This window comes from Temnothorax longispinosus, chromosome 1 (genome assembly GCF_030848805.1).
Source record: "Temnothorax longispinosus isolate EJ_2023e chromosome 1, Tlon_JGU_v1, whole genome shotgun sequence".
Classification (NCBI taxonomy): Eukaryota; Metazoa; Arthropoda; class Insecta; order Hymenoptera; family Formicidae; genus Temnothorax; species Temnothorax longispinosus.
The window spans coordinates 1574138-1592364 of NC_092358.1; the positions used below are offsets into that span (position 1 = coordinate 1574138).

The window sequence follows — 18227 nt, forward strand, 5'->3', positions numbered from 1 at the left end:
GCTCTCCCGGAGACTCTCATGATCGGGAGAGCATGAGACAGCAAGTGGTTCACACTTCACAGCTCCGTGATGCCACGATACGACAATCCAGGAACGTAACCGCACGATGTACCATTAAGGCGACCATTTCTAGCGACGACACAGTCAATGCCAAAATAGTTCAACTATTTTTAGTGGTTTCCAAGAATTTATTCCCATTTGAACCGAAAGTAGTATTTAATTATATCGACTGATTCAATATTACATCGATTAATGGTGTATCTATACTTGTTCCAATAAAATTCTTAAAATTGCACATTTTTAATGCGACTCATATTAGGATTATAGTGATTAAATTATATGCACAGGTAACGAGATTTTCAAACATAATAACTTTAAGCCGAATACGGATACACATTGCATAATGAAATCAATCTAGCTAAACGAAATTTTCAAAATTTAACACTTTCCATATAACTCGTGTTAGAGCAGTAGAACTCACGGCATCCAAATTATTCATGCACTATGTAATTCTGATCCCATTTGAAAGCTGTAATATAATTTACATAATATAATTTATATACTGATAACTAGATTTGTATATCGAATCCATTATATATACATATGTGTATATAAAAGTCGTGATAATTATAAAATAAAATAAAATATAGGATATAAAAGAGAACACAAGTTTTAGTAATTAAGGCAAAAAATAATTCAATATCCAGAATAGGACATTTTAGTTTTCATAGTAGGTTAAACTTATTCATAATATAAAAGTTACGAGTTATTACGGCTGTCGCAAAACGTTAATTATGTAAAAGTATGTGTAAAAGATTACTGAGAGCTCTTCTGTAAATACTATCTGCTTAACTAGATCAATACACGTCTGAATACGATACATTCGGCGACACAAATACAAAGTTGCATCAATTATGGACGATTATACTTTTAATATAGATAATAAAAAATAATTTATGCAATAAAGCATTTTAAATTGCAAAGCTCGAAGTTTAAATTTTGTCACCTTCTAACTTGTTCATATTTCTAATACTGTGTAAATTTTTTAAGTTACCGCAGTTTTTAAGAGTTTCGATTTTTGCTGTTTTTTTAAATACCGACAATTAAAATTTTTTTATATCGGTAATTATAATAATATTATAATAAAATGGCGGTGATTTCAACAGTCGATAAAATTACTAGTGAGTTTACCGATAATGGACAATTAAAAAATCAATCCTTTGAATTCTTCTGAAAAATCGATGCACTAATTAAAATTTCGACAGTCATAATTCTATAAGAATTCCTATGATTTTGCTATTTTATTTTTGAGAATACAAATCGCGTAAGTTTAGAGCCAGAAATTGATAAAGTTGTAATAAAATATATAAAATAGCACAAATTACACAAAGCCGCGAGTTCGTCTAACGTCTAACGCATTCGGATCACAAATTCTAGAACGATCGTCTCTTAAAATCGCATACAAAGAAAGCAGGATGCATTCGTGACACGATCTCTATGAGAGATAGAGAAAAATGCCAATCTTATTTAAAAATGTAGGGATGTAAAACAAATTCTTTCGATAAAACACTAATCGACGCGATTCGCGGATTATCGTGACGTGATAAATTATTGCGCGATGTTTTATTTCGCTTCGTAATTACAATTACTTATAAAATTTCCGAAAAAAAAACTTACGCGAATAATGATTCCTAAATGATCGATAATTTCCTAACAAAATGTCCAATGGAATTTCAATAATAAAATTTCCGATACACCTTCTGCTACATGTGCGGTTTTAACGGTCTGACCTTATTACTTGCGTCACCCGATTATCCGAAGAAGAGATGGACGTAATTCGTTTTACAATTACGTAACGTGTGCGTTTGCAAGTATAAGTATACTTATCGCGCCGCCTTTAACATTAAAAACACGACTCCTCTACACGACCTTCAGTAGCCGTGATCGTCTAGTGGTTAGGACCCTACGTTGTGGCCGTAGTAACCCAGGTTCGAATCCTGGTCACGGCAATGCGTGAAAACATTGTCACGGTGAAGGTTTTTTTTTCTTTTATCTCGCATTAAATATTAACTAAACAATTATTTGACAGCACTATCACAGCAAATTCTTTTTTTTCCCTTAATTTATTTTTTAAATAATTTATTAACCGTGCAAAATTGCGTGAAATTATTCTCACTACTAAAAATATTTTTCTTCCTATTTTTAATATTTTTATAAATATTATTATTAAATAATTATTATAGATTATTATATTGATTAAAATGTGTTTAAATCTTCCGATTCATGATTATCAATTTGCATATAATTCTATGAATTGTCCGCGTATATAATTATATAGATTCATTCTTTGTAATAAGCTGAACGGTATTCAATAAAACCGCGATGAAAGGAAAACTTTGACGTACAGCAAAATCAAATGCAATAATTGTCGCAATCGTTCTTCGAATACCTTTGCCAAAAATACTAACAGATTGTGACATTTGATACGCCGATGTGGCGTTATGCAACTGGATGCATCCATGGTAAATTAATATGCAAAATTGCATTGTCAGGGAAACAATTTGAGGAATGATCAGCATACACTCGCGAATTGTGCAATTGTAAACTATTATAAATAAAAGTACAATTCGCCACCATAGCAGTGCAGTGCGGGATCGAGCACGATTCGTATCAGACTTGAAATTTTTAATCGGACTTTCGTTAATCATCGGCCGACATGATTAGCCGACATCAATTTTTCCTATTAATTCATATTTTGTGCTGCGCTAGTTCGTATAAAAATATTTTCAATTAATATTACTTCATAACATCTTAATAGCAATTTTGTCAGAACTATATCGAAAATTCATTTTTTTTTTTGTATTTTTGTATTTTTTTGTATATGAATTGTTTTATGAAAATCAGTTTATTTAATTAGATAAACGTGAAATTTTCATTTAATTATCTGTACAAATCGAAGAATTTCTTATTTCTTTTTTTTTTTTATATTGAAAACCTTGGATAATAAAAGAAAAATATTCTTGGAAGTAAATTCAAATGTTTAAAATGTGGTTTAAATTGTTCTCTCTTAATGTTACACGCTCTAAAAGATTTGTAAACACGTATCTGTTATTACTGGTAATTTATACATTACTAATTTAATTTATACAATGTCGTAATGAACGTAACGTGTGCTTGCAGTGACAATTCATGGCATTTTATTGGACGCAAACGACGCCGAAACTTGCAATTTGCTATGTGTACAATGTAACGCGACCGCGGTATTTGCGAACGGCCACTGTGAATGCACGTTCGATGAAGGCAGTGACGAAGGTATTATCATACATTTACAAATATATCTTCCATGTAAAATGCTAAGACAGTTGCCAAAAATATATATATATAATCTCCCATAATCACGTTTTAACAATACAGTTTCCGTACAGTTTCAGGTTTGGAATGCCTACATCGCATACAGAAAGAAATTCAAGCCATCGAACTGAATATGCTTTCCGAGGATCTGACAGATGAGGAGCGAAATGTGCGTTCTATATTAAAATACAGGCGTCGTCTCAGACCAGGTAAGATAAAATTGTATACAGTTGTACAAAGCACCTGAACTTTCAACACTAAAATATTTCAAAAGTCTCTTTGGAAAGGCATGCCTTGAGAAAAAGTGCCACATATGCCTCACTTCGTATTTCAGTTTCAAAAATTCCATCGTCATGGAACGATGTTTGAAAACTTTTCCTCTAAAAGTAGTTTTACACAAAGTAGTTTTACAATTAACTATTGACGATAGAGGTTCAACTTTGCTCATAAAAAACTGATTGGTATCCAAATCCGATTCTAAAACTCCAAAGAGCGTTTAATAAATGCCTAAGAAATGCCACGGAGGCATTTTTTTAAACTTCTAAAGCCGGGGTATCTCGAATAAAAGCTGTCGAATTACCTTGTAGGAGATGCCGAGAAAGTGGCACAGTATTTTATCAATGGAGGACCAGCGGCTGGTCACTCCCATTTTGTCAGAGCGTTCAATGCGGCTTACGATAGCGCCGATTCTGCGACAAATTCGTTTTCGGGCGTAGTTGACAAAAGTAACCCCGAAGACGGATTTCACGGCGTATCGTTAACCAGTCCCGTTTCTTCGAATACATGCGACTCTCCGTTGTATATGGTATCAGAATCCGCTCCGTACGTGAGTTCGATCATGCATGGCGCAGAGATGTATCCTCCGATCTTAAGGGCGACGAATCCAGCTATCACCTATCCAACAACCGGATTGTACGATCCGTTTATTCAGTCACCATTGCCTATCCACCACGCTTTGGTCAGAGCGGTCACACTTCCCGCACACGTTTTGCACCATGTATTACATCCTCGTCTGTATCATCACCATCGCGGAATCGTCAGAAGCACTAATGTAAGTAACTAATGTGATATAACAGAATAATTTGCAGCCATTGATTCTATAATACGAATGTCTGTGCCTCTCATTTTTTAGATAAAATTGTAAAAGTCTAAGAAATTAATCGTACGTTCCTAATCAATAGATATATATATATATAATAGCAAATTAAAATGAAAAAAACATTAACGCAGCAATTAAATCCTTTCCTATCAGTTGCCATCGGATACATCAGATACAGGCATTGTTGGTCAACCAATATGTGAAAATAATGGTGATTCTACTTCCAACCTTCCTACCGCCAGAAATAATGCAGTAAGTGTCGCAATAATATAAGTACAGTGTTTCATAACTCGTAAATGTCATTCAATGGTAGATGGATTTAATGGTAGATTCTTGCATAAATTTGTAACTTTTCTTTAGTAAATAATGAAGTATTATAATAAAGAATTGTGTCATTAAAACCAAGGAGAAATTGCAACATTTTGTTTGTTAACACACACACACACTCACACAAGTTGTGACATTGATACAAATGATCGTTTGATTGCTGAAGTTATTGAATGCAATTATAAATGACCGACTAAGCATTTAATTCACCTTCAGCAAGAGAACACGTATAAATCACAATTTATCTTTTCCAGAATAAACTTGCTGAGCAAAATGTCGGATTTAATGCTCCATCACAGTATCCATACATCACACACGCAGAACAACCAACGCTTTATCATCTCCCACACACTTCTTATTATAGTCCTTTGATGAACATGCTCCACCCTATATCTGGCTATGTTTTTCAACCTGTATCGCAATACACACCACCGGACCCGCTGACTTCTGCGTCTAATCCACAGTCTTCTTGCGGGAATTATGCAAATACTGAACAGAGAAGTGTTTTAACTACTGACAAAGCTGTATATTCTAATGATGAAACGGAAAAATCTGACGATGCAACTAGAAACATTTCTAAAGACGAGAAGAAAAATGGAACCGATAAATCATAAGATAAATTAAATATGTAGTATATATACCTAATCCATCCAAAATATATAAACTTGTGTATTTTTTGTTTTTATTAGCACACATCATATTTGTACAACAAGCAAATTATGATTATTAAATTTTCTTCTTAATAAACAGTATTAATTATACATTCCTAAAAATTTTGAACATTAATTTATTTATCGACCTATTTCAATCATTCTATTCCGAACCAACTAAAATATGTATACATGTAACATGCTTTTATCGTCCTGTATTATTTTGAGTTTTAATTCAAATTTGAAAATCTAATAATAGAACCCAGTGAAAGATTTTCTTTATTCAAATTTTGAACCAGAGATATAAAAACTAGTAATTACTTTAATTCTCCGAACATGACGCATGGCTCTAAGTTCAATCCCGACTTTCATCGCATATCTCTCGATTTTATAAGAATTTGATTGGAGAATCGAGAGTTATGAGTAAAGAAGAATTTATGATAAAGTTTACCAGATAAATGACGACCCATTTCGGAAATCCATACTTCATTTACAATATTACTTTAATTCTCTGTCTTATATATTGTGTGAAACAGTATAGAATCTAAATATGAGCATATATATATATATACAAATGTTTTATATAAAATGTAAAACATACATGTATAAATAAAAATCCACTCTCAACAGTTCCAAATCTTCCTCTTTATCTCCTTCCCTTGCCTTTTCCTTTCTTCGAAGTCGACGTAGACGGCTGCGACGCCTGCTCGCCAGAGCTCTGCTTACCCTGACGAGTCTTCAGCTTCGTAATCGTGGTGCCGACGTACTCCAGCAGAGAATCTCTGGTAGGAAACTCCGGCCGTACCGGCTTACCGTCGTCGTTTTTCAGCTGCACGCGAATACGACCGCGGAACAGAGGCTCCTTGCTACGCTCTTTCGGATGTAGCTTGTTCTCGACGCCTACGTTGAGGCCTGCCGCCAGTAGAACATCCCGTATTTCCTGATGCGTTGGATTCTCCACGCACTTATCTTTAGCCAACTTTCGCCCGCCCGCCAAGCTTCTCTTGCTGTTCAAGTATATTGGATAGATGCATACCCACCTGTAAAAGAACAGCATGAGAAACAATGGCAGACTGTAAATTTACAACAGTAAAGGTTTAAATAAATAAAATATGTCAAATATTTTCTTTGAAAATAAAGTGCTCATTTCAGGTACTTTCCAAAACAAAACCTCTCACAATGAAAGGGCTTCTATTATAGCTTTTTTAACCTGTTTCATCTGTAAATTCAATTTTAACATTAGATATGAGGTCTGTTTGCTATTGCTGAACTAGCACAGCCAGTTCAGCAATAGAAAACAAACCCATAAATTCGTTCAAATCAATTTTATAGGTTAGGTAACGCACTAAAGCGTAATGTACTTTTACGAGCTAAAGAAACATTGTGTAACTTAATATTTAAAAGATATAGCTTAATTTGAAGGTATCTTTCTAATTTATTGTTATTATCGCTTTACCTCTCACGCTCGCTGTGGTTCTTCGAAGGATTCCACGCAAGCGACATGACGCTCAATGTTGCTATTGCTAGCAAGAGTAGCAAGAGTAGCACGTTACCAGCTGTAGTGTACCATATGTTGCACGCTCTTTTCGAATTTCCGGATTTATGTTCACTAAATATGGCTCAAAATACAAACGTAACGTGGATTTGTAATTTCTCTGTTGAAATTTAAACAAAGTATAGCATTTATTAATACACTATCAGAATCATTCGATGACACAAAACTAAAAGTTATGAAAAAACCGAGAAATATAAACTGTAGGGAATTAATTTATGCACTCTTCATTAAAGTGCAGCTATATAAATGTGAAATATTCTTATTTATACACGAATTTTGTGCAATACGTGCGTTTAAATAATTATATATATTTGCGTTTAAATAAAGATATAAGAAAAAAAATCAGATTAATTAAGTATTGACGACGAAAAACAAAAAGTATGAAACCACGGGCTCGTCCGGGATTTGAACCCGGGACCTCTCGCACCCGAAGCGAGAATCATACCCCTAGACCAACGAGCCATATGACAGCTTGTGCCAAAGATTGACCTGAAGTCTTTGCGCGCTTTATATACAGCTGTATACATTATGTATATTTACCATCAGTGAGAATTAAATCTGATGAGCGGCCGTTTTGCTTGTATGTATATGTACCACTTACCGTTTTGCTGGGCTGCTTTGATATACGCGCCATTCACATCCATTTTCAACATTTGAACTATTTAGCATACACCAGCTGTTTTGACACTGCCGATAAAATCTCCTTTATTGTATATATATACTTGGTGCGATTCCATAATTATAATTTGGGGCTACGCCCATAATTTTCGTGTTGAGAAACAATACTTATACACAATATCCTTATATTGCATATATAAATATATGTTGTTCAATTTAAAAATTAACTAAAATTCCGTTTGTTATAAAAAAATGGACCAATCATATTTGCAATATCTTGAAAAAAATATGTTTGCTGTAAATAGTGCTGCGCAAAAGTACAGTTTAAGAGTCAATAGTCGAATAAAATCTATCAATTTTGTGTAATCCAGTTTACACAAATTAAATTATACAATTCAATTATATTATACATAACAATTTTATATCATTAACCATTTTTGCAACAGGATATGTCGTTTTGTACATAATTCTTAGCATTATATTAATATATCTTTTCACAAATTTAAATTTTTTTAAATTGCAAAGAAAATTAATTTTTGCTCATTATTAAATCACACCCTCCCGCTTTATTCCTACCTACCCGTATTACTTGATCCTAATTCCTACCTAAGTTTCTTTCAATTATATAATATTAATGAAGTTTCCTTCTATTGACGAAAATCACACCCACCATATAATAACTATCCATATATCCTTGCTCGTTCGTTTTCCTGTATACCTACCCGATTTTTATCTAATATTTTTACCCATATTATTCCTACCTATCCGTATCTCTATCTAGTATACCTATAGTTAGCACGTATCCGAAATAAAAAAACCGTGCGGCGTGCGCGAATTTGATTTTCGAGACCGTTTAGGAGTTTTATTGGGAATTTAAATTCAGATAAATGACGTAAGATCCGAAAGAGATAATAAATTTTTTATACAATTAGAAATGATAAAAAAATATTTTTTTGTATTTTGTAAATTTTTAACATTATTTTTTTGTACAATATATTAATTTGAAATTATTTTTAAGTAATGTAAAATCGATTCTAAAATATAATTACCTAGATAATTTACTAGAAAAAAATCTTCTTTTTTATAACAATATATAAATATATACATACACGTGGATCTCACGTCATATTATCATTACTTTAACTGGTAAAATTCAGTTATCAATTACCTTAATATATATATATATGTTTATTCATCACTCACCGACCCTGATGCGCAACAACGGAATTATTTCTGCCACGTAGCTACGTTGATTCTGTAACATACAAATACAAAAGTCATGTTAAAATGGTATTAAAATATCCAATGTTTTAAAACAAACGTCTTATGGCATCAAACTTTTTATTCATTATTCAACTAGATATTTATTTAAATAATTATACATTTTCCGAAAATAATCTTTACAAGAATCCATTTTTATAAAATATTTAATTACTCCTTTTCTTCTAACTATTATTTCTAAATTGTGGTGAAACAAAAAACTCAAGAATAAACAAAAACGTTACTCTTACACAAAATAAAAACAATATTTACCCCAAAGTTGTTCCGCTGGCGCCTGATGCCTCTCCCAGGCCTCCTCCTCCTCTCAGGCTGCATTCTCGCGTTGTCGGCTCCCTCGATGATGTGACACTTTCCGCGTCATTATATTCTGAAGCATATAAATAAATAATTTGATATTAAATACTTTTTACGCGTCAAACTTCTTAAAACGACTGAAGTATATATAACGCATATATTTTAACAAATTAGCACGTTAGCAAAAACTTAAATTACTTTTACACAAAATAAAAAATAATATTTACCGTAATGTTTCGTCGGAGTCTGACACCACTCAATAGGCTTCCTCCTCTTCTTGGGTTTTTTTATCTGAACCCTTTTTCTTGCCTCATACAACAGAGGAGTTATATACAAGATTGATCTGTAACATACAAAAATATTCAAATAAAAATATCCTATATGATATCCTAATTCTGATATAATTTCAACTGTTATAAATTTTAATTATTTAGAAATATTTGATATATTAGCAAGTAATATTTTATATATATTTATTAATATCAATTAAGTCATAAATAATTTATTAAATATTTAAAAAATCTTGAAAAATAAGCTACAATATTTTAAATGAATAAGTGCGGATGAATACGACCGTATATATGAGATATACAATCAAATTACGGAAAGGCAATTAAATATTTTATTTATTACAAAATGTATTAAACATTCAATACACATTACATTTCACAGTGATTTGAAAACACACACAATACACTGCGCAAATAAACAATTATTTTCATCAGTATTAATTAATAAATAGAAATTATGAAATGCTCACCTTATCTGTCACACCTGACCGTCTCCTCGGCTTCTCCCCTGCCTTCTCTTCTCCGTTGCTATTCTTCGTGGCACTTACATCTGTTTCCTAAAACAAACAAAATATTGATTACAATTAAACGCGATTACAAGCTTATAGAATACAATGATCGCGGCTTTGTCATATACTTTCTACGATATTTAATAATAATGCGACGGCGGCGCGCGGCGTCACTATACGTACGCGTCCCGGCCGAGTAGGAAAATACTTGAAATATTACATGCCCGCCTATTACTACAATTATTATTTCGTATTCGAGCGAATAAACGTATTAATATTCTTATCCGCGAATATCCGCGATATCCGCAGATATCCGCGATATTCGCGACATTCGAAAATATGATGGTCACTTTCGCGACTGCCCGCGCGCGGCGACGCGACACACCGTCGCGTCGGCCGAATAACAAGTATCTTATACGTACCGCGAAATACGTATTTTCATGACGTATCAATACCGGAGCGCGAAATGTGTACTACTACGCGACAGATACTGCGGTATACATCATATAACGAATAAAAGTCCAATTTTTGATATTTTTACCAGTTATTAAAGCGAGCTGCGACGCCACTCATTGTCAGTCCGGAGCCGATTCGTCCCGTGTCCGCCCGGTCCGCCGCGCCGCGTTCTGGAAGAAGAACGTATAATCAACATGGCGGAGTCCGCGGAGTTGCGCGGAGTGCGGAGGCGCTTCGCTGTCGCGCGTCGCGCGTCGCGCGGGCAACTTCTCGCGCCATAAGAGCGCTGCGGCGGCGTCACTGTCACTAATACGTCCCGCTCTTAACTTCACGCTTGTGAATATTCTCCGAGCTTCGAGTAGGAAATATTGTACCCGCTTTTTATTATGGTTATTTTACAGTTTAGCGAAATAGGCGTATTAATATTCTTGACAGATATCCATGCATGACATTCGCGACATTCGAAAATACGATCGTCCCTTTCGCGATATTGCTCGCGCGACGCGCCTGCGCCCGAACTACAAGTACCGCAAAATACGTACTTTTTAAGAACAATTCCCGAACGTCGAATCTATACTACTATACATGATAGATAAATAATGAACGCAAGGTTAATATACGTTACCATTTAAAGTGAGTCGCGACGCCACTCAGTCCGGAGCCGATCCGGAGCTCAGTCCGTGATCCCCGTGCCGTGATCCGTCCCGTGTCCGCCGCGTTCTGGAAACGGAAGGAGAATGTAATCAAGATGGCGAGAGTGCGTCGCGCGTCGCGGCCGCGGCCGGCGTCGCGGCGTCGTCTTCCGCGCGGTTTAACTTCACGCGCCAAGAGCAACGCAACGCCACTATCATACATACACGTCCCCTTTTGACTTTCGCATTTTATTTTATGCATTTTTCTCATTTTAACAATAAATGCTACACGCTTGCCTTATATAGCAGTCATTTTTTCGCTTTACTTTAAATATTGCATGTACAGTATGCAGTAATTGAACTTGATAATATTGCCAAAATATATTATGTAAAAATACATTTTTAATAAATAATCATTATATCATGTATGCCTTTCGGGTATACATATTATTTGATCTCAGGTTTTTCTCTGGTATTATTAAAGTATTAAAGTTTACTATACATGACAGATGTATACGCATAGTTATATGTATAATACAACGTATAAAATAAATATTGCTGCCTTCCGTCTGTCCATGTATTATAATATGAATAATTCATCTCATCGTGTATATATTGACGATATTTTACCGAGCTACAGAGATAATAATACTTGGTTAGTATGCTATCTACGAACGCGAGAGACAGCTGAAATTCAAATGGGCTGTTTAAAAAAAAAATTAATTTTTAATCTAATAAAATATTAACACTTAGCGGATAAACGGGACTACGGTCACTATAAATTTAATCCTTATGTGAGTGAGATATCGTTTACATATGTTGACAACATAAAAAATTAAAATTGTTTATGTTCTGGCCGCATTAGAGAGCTGCAACTTTGTGAGAAATGTCTTTTAAATATAATGAATATTATTTTAACACTATTTTTGGACAGATTGATCCAACAAGAAAGACAGGAGGGGGACCAAGGGTTGTTCAACACCTTAATTACCCGAGTACCCAAATACTTGGTCACTCACATAAGGATTAATACGAAAATTGGATTGTGATAGACATGTGTCAAAGTTGATAATGGTTTAATTCATACATTTATTTAATTGTCGTAAATAAATTAAACACGTAACGTACATAAGTACAATTAATATACCTAATAAAGTTTCAAGACAACGTTAAAATGTACCAGTGTCTGGATCGTATTTATAATTATAACATACAATATATGTAACGATAAACAATATCTTGTATATAAATTTAATATTTAAAATATTACAACTTTCTGTCGTCTCGAATTAGATTACAATACAGATTAAAATAAGCATATAAATTATTAAAATAATATATAAACATTGTATCTTAATAGATATAAACATATACACATATATATAAATCTTGTGGAAATACTATACAATAATGACTTGGGCAAGATTTTCTTTCCACTTTTCGATGTGTCGAGTGAAAATTTAACTTTCTTCTTTCATCCAATAACACACAAAAACTTTTGTGTCAATTTTCTCGAAGAGATTATAATTGTTATATCCTTAATTCTTTGAAACATAATTTTAAACACGTTCACTAAACCGTCAAAGAAATGCATATGGAGATTTATTTTTGCCTACACATTTTTAATTTACTAAACGACGTACTAACTACTTATTATATTTAAGCACTTCTTTTAATTATAAATCTTAATCCTTTCCCTACTGTTAATAACCTAGAGCAACATTCTCTTTGGCAATATTTTCTTTTTCAAATACGCGCGCGCGTGTGTGTGTGTGTGTACATATACACACTATTTATTTCCGCGCTGTAACAATTTTAGTAATCAAAATATCGATTACAAAAATTGTATCATCTTGTAAAGTATTGGTATTTTATCTAAATTCAGAATCTCGTGAGGCACATGGTATTTATTTACTTATTATCTTTAAATAATACTTGATAAATAAAATGGCATTTTCAATAACTATACACACAGTAATCATCGTTAAGTTAGTACGCCTTCTTATTAGCAAAGAGATACCAAGTTATTGCATCTAAAGTTTACATTCCGAATGTTTTGAAAAATTTAGAAAGATTAGAAAGTAAATATTGGCAAGTAAGAGTCGTTCCTTTTTTTCTAATTTCAGATTTCAATTTTATTTTAACGTTCACGCTCACTCTAATGATGCTGACTTATGGTATGAATAAATTACCGACATTGACAGAAATCTGGTCCTAAATTTCACCAAGCATTGCGACAAAGTTAAAATATATCTATGTAAAAGCTTATTTCCCAAATAACTTGATAGTTCCACAAAATTAAGTTAAAAATTATGCTTTTATGGTAATTATGCACACACGTGCGTCGGGTAAATATACACGCAAAAATCTATAATGAAGAATATAATGAAGAAAATAAAGAACTGATTAATATACGAAAGTATGTTCTAATCCAGTAAGGAGAGGATTACAGCGTAGATTTCTAGAATCACAGTAGACGTATTAAATATCATTCTATCACGTCGTAGATAAAATGACAAATTTTTAGACGTTAGGTATATGCCAAAGTTAGATTTACACGATCATGGAAAACTACCACAGAAATGGGAAGAACACAGTACAACATGGTGATAGGCACACCAGTAATTGGCAAAATGTTGTCAAAATCTTCCATTTCTGGCCAATAATATAGCAACGTTGTTATTATCCATCGATGACTCACCTCTCCATGTGAATCTTTGATCGGGTATCTCTCAGTAGCTTACAATACACCATACATTACTATACACTAGGCGCACACTATAATCACGTTTAAAAACGTTTAGAACTCTAGTGCAATGAGAAATACGATAAAAGGACAACACGTAACATATGTAAAAACAAAGGCCGGAGCAAATGTTACCAGGTGAGGCCAAATCTCTCTATCTCTCTCTCACTTGCATGTACCGTCGTACGCTGAGTTTTATTCGAAAAAGCGAATTTTGGTGTTAGGTTACCAGCCCATCACGGAAGGAACTCGAGAACCTACCGTAAAATCTTTATATTGAGAAAAGACACATATCTGAAAAGTTCAACACGTTAGAGAGTTTAATAAGTCAAAAACCAAAAATTTTAAATTAAACAACCATAATAAACCTTGTCTTTCAGTCGTTGACAAAGTTGTAGGGCAATAGTAAGCAATACGAGAGCATCATTCAGCCATGGCACGCTGCATTCCGCTTGTTGAGTTTCGTACTTGACGCTACCATGAGCATTTTCTAACTGGTAAACAGCTAAAACCAGTTTGTAGCTTTGAATGTAAAAGCTAATGGCCAAGTTCTCTGGAAGGTTCGGATTGAGAGATTTCTGTGAACAAAAAAAAAGGTTTTACGTGTTATTACGTGTCAGCGATAGTAACGCTAGAACTAGATTTACTAGAATGGAACAAGATACTACGTACCATATTCCGACTCTTGATGAGATCATCAATTGTCTTCTTCCTAGGGACGATCAAGCTAGTTCTGCTCCTCTGAAGGCAGCCCAGGATATTACCTAGCACATGCATAACTTCATCCGACGTTTTAAAAAGATAATGTCTGTCTACGTTGTCTATATGGGCGATGCCTTGCTGCAAGTGGTTAGCAGCATCTTGAATTTGTTGCAACTTCCACGGATGTTCACTTTGAATACTCGTCCTCATATTAACATTCTGTTGTCGCTGCACCTTAAAATTCACTTCCTACAAGCATGGGAAATATATATCTCAATGGGGCGCGGCAAGGCAAGCGACTATACGTTTACTACAATCGCACACTTTACCGCATTTGTAATACTGTCGCCCGTCAGCACAGCAACGCACTTTACTTGATCATGCGGGGCCGCAAAGACAAATCTGTCAGTTTTATTGTGCTGATCGTTACCGAAGAGAGCCAATGGGAAGCGTTGAGCACACTCCTTAAAATGAACACGCAAGCGGCAAGATTAATAACGCGTGGGCTTTCGACGACGCGGACGGAACTGAGTGCTGGGCACTTACAGAATTAATCCGCATTATACGTACCATCAAAATGTTTCGGAGCTGCGACAACGAGGAGTGCACTTCTTCGTGGAGCACCCACTCGAACTCCATTTGCTGAAAGCGAATTCAACGGGGCGTTATCGATTCCGATATCGGAGACGAGGGTGTTGGCGGTTCGCGGTATCCGTGCCAAGTGTACTACTATCGGGGAAATGTCAAACGGCATAACCTCAAACGCCCACTCGCGAGCAGACGAAACGAACGGGCACGAAATAATTTAACGCAACGCAGGGACCTCGCTATCTGATGAGTGATGACTAGGGATCGAGCCTCTTAAGCCGATTAGATAAACGCTAAGTAAATGTAAATAGCTTACGAGATTGTGTGCCTCCTCCTTCTCGCAGTCCGCCATTTTTCAACTGGAGTTGACTACTTGACTGGCACTGGTATGTACACTGGAATTTCACGCGGCCTGGTGTCTCCACCTGTCGTTGCGTTGCACTTGAAGCGCCCAACTTCATACATATGTGATTAATGGGCTTCGTGTGTGTGTGCGCGTACACGCAAAATATGCGTATGGAGTGTACCCGTTTCTCGTCGACGAGCCACTCGAGCCAGTGCAATGTGCAATGTGGACTGTGGAGCGTTCGGTAGCATCGGTAGCATCACTAATATCTAGTATCTCGGTATTGATTGCGATTGATTGTGATAAGTGATCGTGAAATATATATCATCGATCCCCTCTCACGCGTGAGAGCGAACATATATTCAAGAGAACGGATCATTCTGCCCCGTCATTCCCGGTTCGAACGCCGTCGCCGTCGCCGAGCGAGTGAGTGAGTTTTCTCGTAACGTAATACACATACGCAACATACGTGAATTAAGCGGCGAGTGGATTGGCGGCACGTAATCGCGAGCGGTGTCGAGTTATACGAGTTAATTAACGACTTACGAGCGACACGCGGCCCACGTACGGGTTATTTCACTCGATTAATTCGCCGACGGCAAAATAACTCGGCGTCCAGCTCAAGAAGACGCGTCAAACTGAATGAAAGACTCGAATCGTCGCCTGCGTGGACCTTATCAATTCGCGTCGGGTAACAAGACTTAATATATTTGGTAACGAGAGTAGAGATGACAATAGAGAATAGAGTCATCGATAATGTATTGATAGTGATATGTTTTCGGAAAACAATTCGGAAGATTTGATTGCTCTTTGCGTGCTCGATTTTTGCTCGATCACCTGCATTTTCGACTTTCGTGATTATTCGACCCGGCGCGGCGCGGCGAGATTATCCGTAATTTTCTGTTATTTATTGCAGGATTATCCTCCTGCCTCCCGCCTCCGTGTCGCAAGATTACCTTCGCCGAGGCCGAGACCCGAGACCTGTTGCATCCGCATCGATCTTATCTTAAGTAGGTATACGTGGTCGCTAAATTTATAAGAAGGAGTACCGTTATGTTTTTCTCTAATGGAGGTCAAAGGTCGTTCTAATATCGTCCGAGATCCCCCCACTCGTGCAAACCGATCGACTCGAATAACATACGAACGACTTGTGTTTATTATGTTATTTTTATTAATGCAGATTAACTTTAATTTTTATTAAACTTTTTATCTTTCTCTACGTCTTGGAACTAATGCGAGCGCGAATCCTCAAAGGGCGACGCAACACCCGATATAATTAACGTACAATTAACGTGCTGTATATACAATCGGTTGCCCCTTATATTAAAAAACCTAGTTATCTTGTAATGGCGCATATATCGCCTGAAATTCACGTTTGTTATCAGTTTCAAAGGGACGTTGTGCGTAACGATGCAGCCCCATATGTTGCGAGACGACGTTAGAATTTATTCGAGATGGATCAGATCATATCTTATTTCAAAATGATTACGGCACGAAATTTGGCGTAATATACCTTAAATATTATGAATTACGAAGCACACATTTTGTATATCAAAACTAAAATGAATATACGAAAATAACGCTTGAGGCATTGTATTCACGTTTCCTTTTTATTTCTTTCTAGAATTTTCTTTCTCAATCATGACTTTGAAGTTGTATTACGATCTGCTCTCACAACCCTCGAGAGCACTATACATATTTTTCAAAGTATGTAACATACCGTTCGAAAAGAAGATTGTAAATCTGAAGAATCTCGAGCAATACACTCCGGAATTTGAGCAGATTAATCCGTTCAAGAAAGTCCCCGTTATAGAGCACGACGGCTTCAAACTTGGCGAAAGGTATCGCTCTCTCCGCAGAATAATATAAATGTGACACTTTTATTTAATCATTTAATCATTTCAATTCCCTTTGATTGGTTTAGCGTAGGGATTACGCGATACGTGTGCCGAGAGTTTAAAGTGGACGAACCCTGGTATCCGTCCGATTCGAGAAAACAGGCTACAGTTGACGAATATCTCGAGTGGCAACATCTCAACACGAGACTTCATTGCGCAGCATATTTTTTAGCGAAGGTGACGGCCATTTCTCTGTGTACCTAAAATATATTCTACGCGCAAAATATTTAAACGTATATCTTTTCAAATGTAGTTTCTTAATCCGCTCATGCGGGGTAAGCCGGCAAACCCGGAAAAGGTGGCCGAATTGGAAGGTCGTATGAACGATTGCATCGACATTATTGAGAACGTATGGCTGAAAGATAAACCATTCTTGACGGGAAACACGATTAGCGTGGCTGATATATTCTGCGCTTGCGAATTGGAACAACCGCGTAAGCCATGAATATTTCGATTTCAGCTGACATTACTCTACACCGCGTGTTTACGATTTGAGCACGGAGGAATTTTTTTGTCTTGTAGGATTGGCCGGTTACGATCCGAAAAAGGGGAGACCACGCCTGACCGCCTGGATGGAAAAAGTTGCCGCCGAAACAAGCCCTCACTATCAAGATGCTCATAAATTCTTAAATCAAATGGCTGCACAAGATCCACAGAAACCCTTTAGTTTTAAGCTTTAATTGTAATACAAATAGCACTCTACATATGACGTCCATAAATATGCATATATATATACATATATGTAATACATATATGTAATCTATTCTAATCGATAGATGATAATATCTTTGATGGTTTTTATTTTGGTAATTTTTGGCATTCTTTGAATAAATAAGCACATTTGTATACGTGTTACACGCATTGTGAAACTAAACCAATATTTAT

At 35.6% G+C, this 18227-nt stretch overlaps 5 protein-coding genes and 2 non-coding genes across 11 annotated transcripts in view; 3 read left to right on the forward strand and 4 right to left on the reverse strand.

The window, feature by feature from the left end:
- LOC139825217 (uncharacterized) overlaps positions 1-5538 on the forward strand; it is a 37830-nt gene extending 32292 nt beyond the window's left edge. The window contains exons 1-6 of one of the 3 annotated variants that reach the window (XM_071797784.1): positions 2323-2768; positions 3181-3312; positions 3426-3560; positions 3939-4402; positions 4604-4702; positions 5032-5538. In XM_071797784.1, coding sequence (XP_071653885.1) covers positions 2717-2768; positions 3181-3312; positions 3426-3560; positions 3939-4402; positions 4604-4702; positions 5032-5391 — 1242 coding nt within the window. In that variant the 5' untranslated portion in view covers positions 2323-2716 and the 3' untranslated portion in view covers positions 5392-5538. Of the gene's footprint in view, positions 1-2322; positions 2769-3180; positions 3313-3425; positions 3561-3938; positions 4403-4603; positions 4703-5031 lie in introns of those variants that run through there. The other 2 variants (XM_071797766.1, XM_071797773.1) reach the window with 2 other exon arrangements.
- Mub (poly(rC)-binding protein mub) overlaps positions 1-11164 on the reverse strand; it is a 117838-nt gene extending 106674 nt beyond the window's left edge. Inside the window, exons 1-6 of the mRNA XM_071797717.1 lie at positions 11056-11164; positions 10516-10600; positions 9936-10022; positions 9403-9518; positions 9134-9248; positions 8804-8855 (exon numbers count right to left, since the gene is read on the reverse strand). The gene's annotated coding sequence lies outside the window, so the exon portion shown is untranslated. The remainder of the gene's footprint in view (positions 1-8803; positions 8856-9133; positions 9249-9402; positions 9519-9935; positions 10023-10515; positions 10601-11055) is intronic.
- On the forward strand, positions 1938-2009 carry Trnah-gug (transfer RNA histidin (anticodon GUG)). The gene has a single exon. It is a non-coding gene; the product is annotated as a tRNA-His (tRNA).
- Positions 5443-7153, reverse strand: Srp19 (signal recognition particle 19). Its single transcript, XM_071798004.1, has 2 exons — positions 6884-7153; positions 5443-6467 (listed from the first exon to the last, which is right to left on the reverse strand). Exons 1-2 carry the CDS (start codon positions 6928-6930, stop codon positions 6074-6076), a joined length of 441 nt encoding a protein of 146 aa, XP_071654105.1. The 5' UTR covers positions 6931-7153; the 3' UTR covers positions 5443-6073.
- On the reverse strand, positions 7373-7444 carry Trnap-cgg (transfer RNA proline (anticodon CGG)). Its single transcript has one exon. It is a non-coding gene; the product is annotated as a tRNA-Pro (tRNA).
- Positions 11165-12299: 1135 nt separating the features above from the next.
- On the reverse strand, positions 12300-15554 carry Rogdi (rogdi atypical leucine zipper). Its single transcript, XM_071797929.1, has 6 exons — positions 15415-15554; positions 15081-15152; positions 14840-14974; positions 14481-14759; positions 14177-14386; positions 12300-14102 (listed from the first exon to the last, which is right to left on the reverse strand). The coding sequence occupies exons 1-6, from the start codon at positions 15448-15450 to the stop codon at positions 14034-14036; spliced, it is 801 nt and encodes a 266-aa protein (XP_071654030.1). The 5' UTR covers positions 15451-15554; the 3' UTR covers positions 12300-14033.
- A 123-nt stretch (positions 15555-15677) lies between these two features.
- On the forward strand, positions 15678-18220 carry LOC139825307 (glutathione S-transferase theta-1). Of its 3 annotated transcripts, none has more exons than XM_071797951.1 (6): positions 15678-15874; positions 16361-16454; positions 17069-17285; positions 17369-17519; positions 17596-17776; positions 17865-18220. In XM_071797951.1, the coding sequence occupies exons 3-6, from the start codon at positions 17086-17088 to the stop codon at positions 18020-18022; spliced, it is 690 nt and encodes a 229-aa protein (XP_071654052.1). In that variant the 5' UTR covers positions 15678-15874; positions 16361-16454; positions 17069-17085; the 3' UTR covers positions 18023-18220. The 3 variants fall into 3 exon arrangements, with proteins under 3 accessions (XP_071654052.1, XP_071654043.1, XP_071654059.1); XM_071797942.1 differs by having other exon boundaries at positions 15678-15870; XM_071797958.1 differs by lacking the exon at positions 15678-15874 and adding an exon at positions 15900-16135.
- Positions 18221-18227: the final 7 nt, after the last annotated feature.